The sequence below is a fragment of the Metopolophium dirhodum genome, chromosome 1 (assembly GCF_019925205.1).
Source record: "Metopolophium dirhodum isolate CAU chromosome 1, ASM1992520v1, whole genome shotgun sequence".
NCBI lineage: Eukaryota > Metazoa > Arthropoda > Insecta > Hemiptera > Aphididae > Metopolophium > Metopolophium dirhodum.
Window position 1 is genome coordinate 65,115,228 of NC_083560.1, and position 14,274 is coordinate 65,129,501.

Below are 14,274 nucleotides of genomic sequence, written 5' to 3' on the forward strand. Positions count from 1 at the left end.
TCACGAGACAACAAGTCGTTTTAGCGTGCATTTGGTGCGTACAATTAGTACAATGTACCACAGGTGATCGGCGTAAAACTGTACCCGGACGGATAGACCAAAAGGGGAAAAACACGCAAAACCGCCACGGCCGATACGTGACTCGGCACACTCAGAACCACCGATCACGTGAAGGTAGTCTGTCGCGCGAAACCCGGACGTGACACAAGAGCCGGGGTTGCCGCAGCAAAAGTTGCGACGAACGGACGACAACGCACTGACGCGGCGGTGACGGGTTCGCGGTGAGACGGCAGACGGCGATACAGATGGAACAGGCGGGGCGGGGTATCGAATCTTCTCGATGTGGAGTCGACCGTAATTACCGATGACAATTTATTGTTGTCGATAACGATATGGCGGCCAAATTACGGTATTGGGTATTTCCACAGATATCCGACATCCTCCCCCTAGTAAGACGAGCACGTCTTACTACCGAACACTGCCGGATCTTAAGCTGCAAACTGTTGAAACCTGAAGATTGAACTGATGAGGGTTGGATTTGTACTAACCGATTAACCTGAAAATACATTCTTTTTTTTTTGTAAAGACACATTATAATAGTAACAATTTTAAATACAGATTAGGATATAATTCAAATGCCAGGGCGTATAAATACATAAATTACAAGTGCCCCTAATTTTTTCTGGCAGCTAACCAAAATGCCCCCTCCCCCCGTGACTCACGACCGCGGTGCCTAGGCGCAGGTGCAAAAGAGTGTATAAGTCAGAGAAGGGAACAATAAAATAAAAAATAAGAAATAAACAGACATAGTGATAGAATGGAGATTTAAAATCTCTAGGGATGGCTAATAAGCTTAACCACTTTTACTACCGGATGGGTCACGATACCCGTAGCAGTTCGGAGCCGGACGACTCGGACAACCTTGTCGGAGCCTGGTAATACCTCTATCACGCGACCCATACGCCATTTCAACGGCGGAGTGTTGGCGTCTTTTATTACGACCATATCATCAACCGATATATTTGGAGCGTCACTGGTCCACCGACTGCGAATCTGGAGAGTTTGGAGGTATTCATTGCGCCACCGACGCCAAAACGCTTGAACACATTGGCTGACCAACTTCCACCGCTGTTCCAAGGTCCGAGTTGTGTTTGGAATGTCTGCTTCAGGAACGGCAAGTAACGGTCTGCCTATTAGGAAGTGCCCCGGAGTTAGACAGTCAAGTTCAGCAGGATCGGACGAAGCAGGAGTGATTGGCCGAGAATTCAAAATGGCTTCACACCTAGACAATACCGTGCCAAACTCTTCGATGGTGAAAGTGTGCTCCCCCAGAATGCGCAATAACAATGTTTTGGATGAGCGAACTGCTGCCTCCCAGAGCCCACCGAAATGAGGGGCACCTGGAGGGTTGAAATGCCACGTACAATGGACACTAGCTGTTAGTTGGTCACGACACGATGGATCATTAACAAGAGCACGAAGTAAATTGTTTGCTCCAACAAAATTTGTGCCGCAATCACTGTAAACATCGGTGGGCAGACCTCGGCGTGCCACAAACCTGTGTAACGCAGCTATAAAAGCCCCGGTGCTCAAGTCGGATACATATTCTAAATGGACAGCGCGTACTGTGAAACACACAAAAACGGCAAGATACATTTTGTACTGACGCGGCTTTCGAAGTCGGTTCTCTTTGACTGAAAATGGACCTGCATAATCTACTCCAACCCTCGCAAACGGATGGCATTCCGTCACACGTGAAGATGGTAGATCCGCCATCACTGGCTGAGGGTTTTTGGCCGTGATGCGTACGCACGTGATGCAACGGCTAATGATCGTACGGATCAATGTGCGGACTGATAGTATCCAATATTGACGACAAACCAACGATGAAACGATTTGTGGACCACTGTGACCTGTGAGGTCATGCCAATGCCGAATTAATAGAATAGAGAAGTGTGATGTCTTTGCCAGCAGTATAGGATGTTTCTGGTCATCAGACAAATCTGACCTAGATAACCGACCGCCAACGCGTACTATATTCTCATTATCGAGGAACGGACGCAGACGTGCTAATAATCGCATAGAGGCAGCACCCCCCTGCGACAACTCCTGAATCAACGTACTGAAGTGAAAACGTTGCGAAGACCGTGCAATCAGAAGCGCTGCTTGGTCGAGCTCCTTGCGGGATAAATACCCATGTTCAACCGGTTGTTTCCTACAACGCGCGACGAACCTAAGTATACGAGCAGTGGTTCGGATCGCTTGTACATAAGAAGAAAAACGCTCAAACCACTCAGATTCCTCTTCTTGTATGACCATAACCTTCGTAGATTCAATCTTAAATTCAGGCAGTTGATCAACTGTATTAATTGGGATATACTGGTCCCATTGTTGAGGTGGCAGAGACAGGCATGGAGGACCGTTGAAATAGAGATCATGTTTAATGAAATCCGACGGAGTAAGTCCTCGTGAACCACAATCAGCAGGGTTAGTGGCTGATTCTATATAATGCCACTGACACGTGGGTACCAACGAGTGAATTTTGTAAATTCTATTTGAGACGAATATTTTAAATGACTCATGCGGACATTTTAGCCAACTTAACACCGTTGTAGAGTCTGACCAGGCATGGACATCTGTGAGGTGTAATTTTAGGCTCAGCGTGGCTGAAAGACGGGCCAACCAGCGAGCGAGCAAAAGTGCTGCACATAATTCCAATCGCGGAATGGTTGTTGATTTCACAGGTGCAATTTTCGATCGTGCTCCAAGCAACGAGACGATAGGGTTACCCGACGAATCAATTGCCCTAAGGTACACCACAGCAGCGTATCCGGTTGACGACGCATCACAAAACCCACATATTGAACACTGCATGTCTCGGCGTGTGCCTATAAATCGAGGGATGCGGACACATTGCAGATTGGATAAATCGGTAACGAAACTGCACCAGATCTCCGCGATATCTGAAGGCAGCTGTTCATCCCATGACAGCCCAGCTTTCCATACACGTTGCATTAATGTTTTTGCAAAGAATGTGACAGGTGATAAGAGTCCGAGTGGATCGAACATTCGCGCTATCAAGGACAACATACCGCGTTTCGTGCAGACGTGTCGTTCGGGTTGAAAAATATACATAAAGGCGCCATCTTGATGGGACCATTGTAAACCCAATACCTTCGTCCCTGTGCCAGTAGAATCATCGAGCGACAGTGGTTCGCACGTTCTGTCCTCGGAGGGGATCTTATCAAGTAGGACGGGCGTATTACTGGCCCATTTTTTCAACTCCATGCCAGCACAATGTAAAACTCGAATAAGACCATCTTGAAGGGAGAGGGCCTCGTCCAACGTGTCGCCGCCTGCGCAGATGTCATCCACGTATGTCTGATATAATAAAGCTTCCTTTACGAATGGAAGGTCACTACAATCCTGCTCAGCAATAGACCGCAACACCTTGATCGCGAGGTAGGGGGCACAGTTGATGCCGTAAGTCACAGTGTTGAGTTCATAAGCTTGCAACATTCGATCGGGCGATGATCTCCACAAAATATGTTGGTACCGTCGATGCGACGGAGATACAGATACCTGACGGTACATCTTGCTTATATCAGTTGTGAAGGCAAATCGGTGAACCCGATACAATAATAGGACGTCCACAACATCGCGCTGTAACTTCGGTCCCGGAAGCAAGCAATCATTCAAAGAAACGCCGGAATACGATGTCGCGGAAGCATCGAACACTACTCGTATTTTCGGGTCTTTATCGGTAGGGCGATAGACGGCATGGTGTGGGATGTAGTAATCCCCATTGGACCTGGCTGGAGACATGTGTCCCAACGTCAAATACTCAGACATGAAATCACAATATAAACTTCGGAGACGAGGGTTAGTGGCTAATTTCTTCTCCAAGTGCTCGAAGCGCTTCTCAGCTACGGCGCGTGAGCCACGGAAAGTGTCAACAGAAATTGCTTGGCGGAACAAGAGCGGTACACAAAAGCGACCAGAATTATCGCGGGTACAGCCATCACGAAATATTGCTTCACACTGCCCCTCCTGCGTAAACTGTTCTGGTGCCGCGTCGGGTTCTTCGAGCGCCCAGAACTTCTCTAGCAGCGTTTCGACAGAAGTAGTAAGTGATGTATGGCAAGACACAGAAATATTGGAAGTTGAATTTGAAACCGGCCCGATGATCGTCCATCCAAATACCGTTCCGAATGCTGTCGGAAAAGCATCGCCTACAGACACACGTTTTCCATTTAGAATTTGGGCAAACAGGTCTGCGCCTAATAAAACATCGATGGTACCAGGGTTAATAAATGAGGGATCCGCTAGGGCAAGATGCTGATATTTATCTGCTATCGAACGGGATAGCGGTTGTCGTGGCATATCAGCCGTAATCGTCGGAAACACCCACGCATCAAAATTGAAGACGGGATCTGGTGAAAATCTTGGTTGTACTTGACAGCGCACTAACCCCAAAACGTTTTGTACCTGAACACCGCCGATACCGGATACAGGTAATGTCCACTTTTGCATCCGGAGTCCCAAACGATTCGTGAACTCCGAAGTAATAGCACTAATTTGTGAGGCTGAATCAATGAGCGCCCGGACCGTATGCAACACGCCAACGTTGTCAGACATGTGTATGAGAGCTGTACCGAGAATGACCGACGGTGAAGTATTTTGGCCAAGACATGACGATGTGGTGGCAACGTCTGGTTGCCCCTCATCCGATGAATTCTCTTCTTTGGACGGAGCAGCAAATCCAGCTGAATGCAGAAGCGAGTGATGCCTTCGGGAGCATTGACCGCATACATTTGAAGACTTGCACTTGGTCACCCAGTGTCCTGTACGTAGGCATCGAAAACAAATCTTATTGACTCGCGCCCAATTGTTACGATTTTCTTGCGTCCAACCCTTGAACTTTGGGCATGACGTTAGACCATGAGTACCTGTGCAACATTTGCAAGACGGTGATACCTTTGACGGGTTGCTGCTTGTAACCATAGAGGTATGCAGTGGCGGCTTCCTCGCATTATGAGATGCAGTCTTAGTAGATTTGTGAGAGTTTGATTGTTTTGATGTAGGCTCTGGTGGAATGCATTCTAATATGGCCACACGAGATTTTACAAACTTCAACAACTCTTGTACCGTAGGAAACCCGTTGGCTAGTTGAGCTTCGAATAACTTGATGCTATAGGTAGGCAAGCATCGAGCGGCTATGGAGAATAATATAAAATCGCCTAAATCTGGTAGATGCAGGGACTCGAGCAACGATACGCCTTCATCGAATACCACTAACAATTTGTTTAACTCAACTAAATTTTCTGAAGGAGCTCGTGGTGCGTTTAACAGTTTCTCGATTAGTGAGCGTGCCACCAGACGGGGTTTGTCAAATCTTTCCTCGAGAGTGGACCACGCCAGCCTGTAATTGTGGTCTGATACCGGAATGCCTCGAATAGCATCTCGAGCAGCCCCCTTGCAACACCCAACCAAGTAGTAGAACTTATCGATATCGGATAAATATGTTCGATTGTCCACCGATGTTGTGAATCGATCACGAAATGTAACCCACTCATAAATGTCGCCCTCGAACGTGGGCAGTGGTATCTCAGGTAAGCGGGTAGGTTTGATGACTTGACCACCACTAGACCTCACAGAACCTGCTTTAGTTGATTGGACGGCACCTGGGCTCACATCTATGGCAACATTGTCGGTAATCACTTGTTCGTCTGACTTTTGGACATTCTGGCCGACATCGTTTAATGACACCTGTGAACCGCCGTGTGTAGACGTTGTTATTTGGTCGGGGCAGTATTGCATAAAACGATGGGCGGTTGCTTTTGAAAACGAGACCAATTCGAACATCTCGACGCCCTCCGTGTCGGGATATTCATTGTCAAGCTCTAAATCCAACAAATAATTCAACAATGCTTCATCTTCGATGGTAAAGGACGACAACAAGTGATCGAGGGATTCAACCATTACCAATAGCTGGGGTACCACAGACGTGTCCTCCGCACTCCGAACGGCCACACTATGGACTGCACGTATTTTATTGACGTAACTCTTGCGTTTGACTTCACAACTACGTTTCAACCGCTTGACCCGCGCGACTTCTTCATCACCAGCCATGACGACGGATTTTTTTTTTTTTTTTTTTTTTTTTTTTTTTTAATATGCAAATACAATTAAATACTAAGCGCAAAATGAAATAATTTAGCCCAAAGTAGATTCTCACGCGACCAAGGGCGCGCTTAACGCGACAAAATGATCAAAATTATTCAACAAATTAAATAAAAGGAGCGCGACAAGTAGCGCGCTTCACGCAAAAATAATAATAATAAATTATTAGACGCAAAATCAAAATATAATAAATCACAAAGCAATAAAAGCGCTTTTACGTGAAATAATAATAATTAAAATCAATAACGCAAATAAAAATAAATAGAAACGACAAGTTGCGCGCTTCACGCAAAAATAATAATAATAAATTATTAGACGCAAAATCAAAATATAATAAATCACAAAGCAATAAAAGCGCTTTTACGTGAAATAATAATAATTAAAATCAATAACGCAAATAAAAATAAATAGAAACGACAAGTTGCGCGCTTCACGCAAAAATAATAATAATAAATTATTAGACGCAAAATCAAAATATATTATTACGTCAACAAACGCGCGCTTAACGCTAAATAATAATAAAAATTATTAATTTGCAGAGCCAAACATAAATCAGAACACCACAATTAATGCGCCTTTCGCGAAATAATAATACAAAAGGAATTATTCGACAAATTAAATAAATAACGCGGCAAGTGACGCGCTTTACGCAAAAATAATAATAATAAATTATTAGACGCAAAATCAAAATATATTATTACGCCAACAAACGCGCGCTTAACGCTAAATAATAATAAAAATTAATTTGCAAAGCCAAAAATAAATTAAGATACAACAACTAATGCGCCTTTCGCGAAATAATAATACAAAAGGAATTATTCGACAAATGAAATAAATAACGCGGCACGTGACGCGCTTTACGCAAAATAATAATAATAGATTGTCGATCACACAATTAAACAATCAATACGTTGATCACGGGTAAAACGTGTAAAAGCAAAATAATTATGCAATAACAATTACACGTAGCTTAGGACGGGCCCATAAATCCTAAACGGAACACTAAACAATATGTGGATATAACCACGCTCTGCTACCAAAAATGTCGCACAAAAGTCCTTACTGCCGACCCAGAGGTCGTCGGCCGACTCAGCTACACTTAATATTTATTTTAGCCAGTTTTTTTTGTTATTGCCCCACGCTCCTATTTAACAAGCACCGCAACGCAAGACACGGAGGGAAGTGGACACTGTGTGATTAATTTGAGACTAGATGTCAATGAATAACAACAAGTAATACGTTCTTGTGACGGGCCAGAAGCACCGCCTTACTATTCATAAGAAAATTACAATATTTTATATTTATATGCAATGGGCGCCCACTAACTAACTCTACGGGGACAATTTATAATATTGTTACAAATAATATATAATGTCATATCATCAAAATAATAAACAATGATGTTTTACAATGATAATGAATAATATTGTAATCACCGGTCTCCTCGGTATCCGCTGATTACCATCGACAGTGTTGCCACTCGGTCCTTCTCAACGGTCCACTGGTCCACACGACGATCTAACGCTGGCTACTGGGAATCCCACGATGGCCCACGAAGAACAGGTTAAACCAATAAATCATGCCGTGGTCCACGGGAGGCACCGTGAAATGCACTGTTGGAGCCGCGGAAGACGACACGACCCGCACGTTGCCGGCACACAACGCGACACAAAATCGACGGCTACAAAACAAACGCGATCACGAGACAACAAGTCGTTTTAGCGTGCATTTGGTGCGTACAATTAGTACAATGTACCACAGGTGATCGGCGTAAAACTGTACCCGGACGGATAGACCAAAAGGGGAAAAACACGCAAAACCGCCACGGCCGATACGTGACTCGGCACACTCAGAACCACCGATCACGTGAAGGTAGTCTGTCGCGCGAAACCCGGACGTGACACAAGAGCCGGGGTTGCCGCAGCAAAAGTTGCGACGAACGGACGACAACGCACTGACGCGGCGGTGACGGGTTCGCGGTGAGACGGCAGACGGCGATACAGATGGAACAGGCGGGGCGGGGTATCGAATCTTCTCGATGTGGAGTCGACCGTAATTACCGATGACAATTTATTGTTGTCGATAACGATATGGCGGCCAAATTACGGTATTGGGTATTTCCACAGATATCCGACACTAAATGTCTGACGTTCATCGTGTTTACGATCATATTTTGCTAATGACAAGTGAATATCACTCATTTTTTTCAAATAGAAAGAAATTTATATTTTTAAAAAAATTTGAACGGTTTGAGGCTGTTTAAGTTAAATCCTTTTTTAAAATGTATTTTTAATATTAGGTATTAGTGTATTACTATGTTATTGCATCGTCAACATTATATCTACATGTTGGTATGGGTAAATAAATAGGTGCTATATAAGTAGGTTAATACAAATTATTATATAATATTTAAGAATAATGATTTTAAATATAGGTACCTATACAAATTTAAAAATTTTTATCATAGATCATTATGCGTTCAATCTTCAATGTGGACTACTAAATTTGATATTTATTTTGTGCTTGTTAAGGCTATTATGTTATATAATTTATATTGGAAAATATTCATTCCATCTGAACGACTTGGATTTTAAGGCATTTGACGTGCGAACGAGTTAAATTTTCAAGTTCACTTTCCCAACACTTTCAAATATTACATGTTATAAACGCACTTCAACGATACGTACGCGTCTATAATGATAACTGAGGCTTCTTGTATCTATGCGTATATTATGTGAGCTCAATGTATATAAATTATAAAATATCGTACCCTATATTATTATATTCCTAAACAAATATAATATAATTTATAACAGCGGTATACGCGGTATATGGTATAATATGGGTATATACACTACGAGTCGGATTGCGGTCGGCCGAGTACAATGTGACACATTAGCCGCGGCGTATTTAAAAAAAAAAAAAACAACAACGGACGAACGGACGAAAAAAAAATCCATTACCGCATTGTTCGGCGCATAATGGCCGCGTGTGTGTGTGTGAATTCGAATAAGTTTTCGGAGTTCTTTTTATTTCGAAAATACACTATCAATTAAGCTGCTATTGTCGGCCCCGGAACACGAGTGTGTAATCCTTTTATGGTTTTTTTTTCACTTTTCACTCGTCTTCCATCTTCTCATTGTTGTCATTATTAGCGATAAGTCAATGGAAGCAGTGTGAATTATATTATAGTATATCGTTCTACGCGCGCGCGGTGCCCCCGGAGCAACCGGTTTCGCCACGAAGAGTGGGATATGTTATTATTATTATTATTACTATTATTATAATTATTATTATTATTATTAATATTAATATTATTATTATTATTATTACTATTACTACTATTGTATTCTTTTGTTGGCAGCGCGTTGTCCGTTTTGTTAATGGTCTCCACTCTCGGCCGATTATGCCCGCCTGATGGTGGTGGTGGTGCTCGTGTGAATACAATGATTATTATTATTATTATTTACATTATTATTATTATTATTATTATTATTACATATTTTTCATTTTTTTTTTCAATCAATTCGATCTCGACGAAGAGAAGTCGAGAGTAAACCGTGAAAATCGATCGCACGCGAATTCTTTTGGGAGCTGCCGCACCGATACATTTTCGGCATCGATCAAACCGTCTTACAGCTGCAATATTCACGGGACTACACGGGATCCATTGACTACAGTTGTAACGTAAATGTCATAAAGTCCCACGGGTATATTATGAATTATGATTAACAATATTATGATGTACTAATGATAATGTGTAATATCTAAAGGTTATATTTTAAAACGGTACCAAGGATTTGTGTTGTATACAATCGGTTGGATTAGGATATAATATGATTATATTGATTTGTCATTTTATGTGTTATACTTTGCAACATCAATTTCAGTTTAGGTAAACAAAAGCATTTATAGCCTATCTATAGGTATATACATTATTATTATAGTGTATACTCTGTAATGACGTAAAAATAATTTTCTAAAATCATATTTCAAAAATATAAATTAGAAAAAAAGTTACCTATTAACAAACACAGTGATACGGTCTCATATTTGTTGTGTCAATACGAAATTATAAAGTGTGAAAAGAATAACTTTTGATAACTAGTATTTATATTATTTTTCTTATAATAACAGTTTATAATTTATGAATTTATATTTTTTTTTAAAATAACATAATGAATATTTGATAAAGTTTAATGTTTTTTCCATGGCTATGACAATATTTATCTGCAGTTATGGACTTATGGTTAAAACCACGGTACTCAATAATTTATAACAAATATGTATATGTGTTATTGTATTTAAATTATTTATAAATTTAAACAAGGATAAACAGGTTAAAAGACATAATATGTAAATGATCATTTGTATTTAAATAAAAAGGGCGAAGCCCCCCACGTGTTGGTACGCTGTATTAAAATGTGTCTAATACGCAAAATGAAACAAAAAAATTCCCCAATCCATGTACATAAGCGTAAATAATACTGTAACTAACTGCAGTGGAGGTTAGGTGGTAGTGGTGAATTTTAGTACTTATGTCTTACGTACATAGAGTATCGATATACATTATATCGTATATAATTTTATTCGGTTAATATTATGCATCGTTATATTGATCGTGCATGGCACGCAGAACAATTTGATATTCATGTTCACGATTTAGAAGTATATTGATTGAAAATGTACTTCAAAATATCATTAAATATAATACCTATACAACGATCTCGGTGATTTTTTTCCTTGCCGACAAGTTGGACGTATATAATTGTATAAAGTGATAATATTATTTTACACCCGGCTGACAGGTTAAATGACAGATGCCAACTTGCAAAAAAAATACGATGAATTTATTTTGCGAGAAATGCCCTTGACATACAAAATATAAGTAGAAGTTTCAATCACTTGAATTCGGTGATACATGGCAACATAAGTAATAACTCATAACTCATAATGCTGATTTCATAAGCTTGATTTATTCCATCCCTAACGAAGAAAAACTGCCCTTTCTTTAAAAAAAATCTACTGAAATATAAATTAGGTACTGATCTGCTAATAAACTATGGCACATAAATGCACATATACAGGCGTTCAACCCCCCCCCCCCCCACCCACACGAAGGTTTTTTTTGTGTACGTGCCTGTAGGGCTCATACCAGCTAAATGTACGAAATGATTTTACGAAAACCTTACAGGTAGATTCAGTAAAATATGATGGAATAGCTATGATTTGAAAATATTAGACTTTATTTGTAAACTATTCAAAATTACAAAATTCGTTTAAATATTGGTTGTCAACCAGTCCACAATAATATTTAGGTATTTTGGATATTAGTGTATATAATCAACCGGCAACTTCATAAAATCATTAAATAATAATTATTATATTATATTATTTTATTTTTACATTTTAAATATCCATGGGTTTACTTTTATCATTAAAAATGATATAATATACTTATGTAGTGAATCATGTGCAAAATAAAAAGCTTATGAATAAATGAACTTGCACACATTTATAAAAAAAAATATGATTTAAAAATGTACTTACCCATATTAAATTAAGAGTAGGGGTGATTTCCCATATAATTAATCCAGCAATCACAAGTGTCTACTTTTTTGAATACGATGAATTAATCAAACAGCAACAAAAATTGACAATTACAAAACAATTACTCAGTTACACTATACTTGACACTAAACAAATAATAAAAATGTGAAGAAACAATAGATCCTAACTTGATTACGCGAGAGGTGCGTCGTAGCGATACAATTTACCACTTACCAAGTCGACGGTTATAAGTTAACTAAAGTGTTTAAGATAGGTAGGTCATACGGACGTTGAGCCGTAGAGAAATAAAATAAAATATAAATTATGATTTCTCGATTTCCAGAAAATTATATTAAGTATAGCCACAAATTCCGATATTCGTTACTAAATTATAATAATACCGCTTGAAAAGTTGGTTGGCAAATAATACTAGGTATTGATTATGGGTATTATTAGTTATTACTTATTAGTTATTAGTATTTAGTATTTTGGTCACGACTGACAATACGTGTTCTGTTTTGTCGAGACCATGTCTATATTTTATATTGCTATTGGCTAAATTTGGATTTGTTTTATATACTAATAAAGTAATAATTTAGATATATATATATAAGGTATAAGAAACAATTTAGTATTAGGCGATTTGGTTTAATCAGAATCAATTAATTGTTTTTATTGGATTTTATTTTCAAGAATATAATTATTGAATTTACCTGTGACTGATTGTAAAATTGTTCCTGTTAATTTATTATTATCGTTAAGCAACTAATGAACTAACTACAGAATCAAACTTACCATAAGAAATACATACAAAATGATATTCACACGAAGATTGTAAAAAAACAAAATTATTCGGGTTTTGGTTAATTGGGGTTTTTTTAAAACAGAATCATTCGAATTATATGGGTTACGGGGGTTTAATTTTTTAAGGGCTTTAGGGGTGTTAGGAGTCTAAGGCCTCTGGGGTTCAATTTGGGTTCAAGGCCTTGTTTTGAACAGAGTATAGAACTGCACACTCGTGAGTCGCTATAAATATTGCCTATACTCCATAGTCCATAACAATACGTATAGTGATTATTTATCATTGTTCGTTCCAAATATTTTTTTTCCTTGTTTTTAAAACATTATACAGCTTAGCGCCGACGATTGCATTCATAAAAAAATGTAAACTCATATACAAGAAATTTTATACAATTTATTGTGCAGTAGTACATTCTACGCATAAGAGTAACACACACCAAAAGTTACCAGAGTAAGTATACTTACACCAATTTATACTTACTCGACGACATTACTAATTATATAAATAATTTAAAATATTATATGCAATATTATTATCACTGCTGTACACGTTCTATTATAATATGTAAAATCTCATGCAAACATTTTTCAATGCTCTAATTAAATACCTACTGTGTACTCGACTGTTGTAATAATATTTTATTATCTTAAACTGCACACAATGTTATGTCCTGCTACCATGTGATATCATATATGTTATGTTTCGTGTATTATATTATAGACGTTACAGCGCTCTCGACGCCAAACGATTTCCAAGCGCGTATATTGTCATGAAGATTTCCGGTCGACTCGAGATCACCGGATTAATGCAATCACTTCTGTGACATCCGTTCAGACTTTAGAATATTAAGCTACGGTTTTTTTTTATGAAGTCATACTTAAAACAAAAAATAGCTTAATACATTTGTAATATTTGCAAAAATATGTGGGCATCTACAGTGTGAATTATTTAAAAATAAAAAAAAAACCGACTAATAAAAAAAATGTGTTTTATAATTTATACGTTGAAACTACGAAATAAAAGTAGGAGTAGCAGTTAAGATTTTTTTATCGATTTATAGGTATTACTGAACACTCGTAAATAGTAACACGACTATATATTAGCAAAATTTCAAAAATCGTATATAATTCACTTCACGAATATACCTATAATAAGATACCTATAATATTTATATATATATTAATAGTAACGATGTATAGATTTAGGAACCTGCAGCATAGTAAGGTAAAATAACATATCTCGACATACTGTATATTAAATTACGACGAGAGTCAAGATAGTGTCAAAATTAAATTTAAGAAAAAAAAATTGATCATCTATGTACAACATTATACATACTGCTCCCTAACTTAATAAGTAATAACCTTAGATATTCAAACTTCAAACTAATTACACTATTACAGTAGAAAGTTCAAATATGAGTTTTAAATGATCAGACACTTTTATAAAATATTATATTTGCAATCGTATTGACGAGTTTAAAAAAGCACCTAATATTGTCCTAATTTGTATTGTCGCATTTATTATAATTAATTTACAATCAATGGTACTTATATTAATTTTTTTTCCGATTCCAAACAGTAATAATATACATTATTCATCATATCGTGCCTACCTACATTATATTGACGTTTAAAAAGTACGCGTTAAGTAAAATAAATTACAATCGTACCAATTTACAATATTTTACTGAAGAAAACATTTTATCACGCCAATAGTCATCCAGCTAGTATCGTGTC

General features: G+C 38.5%; 1 protein-coding gene across 1 annotated transcript; it reads right to left on the minus strand.

The window, feature by feature from the left end:
• Nucleotides 1-834: 834 nt before the first annotated feature.
• On the minus strand, nt 835-6,132 carry LOC132940804 (uncharacterized). The gene has a single exon (XM_061008562.1). The coding sequence runs from the start codon at nt 6,130-6,132 to the stop codon at nt 835-837; it is 5,298 nt and encodes a 1,765-aa protein (XP_060864545.1).
• Nucleotides 6,133-14,274: the final 8,142 nt, after the last annotated feature.

Bases quoted from the DNA above. Each gene is read 5' to 3' on its own strand.
- LOC132940804 (XM_061008562.1), bottom strand. From the start codon at position 6,132: ATGGCTGGTGATGAAGAAGTCGCGCGGGTCAAGCGGTTGAAACGTAGT.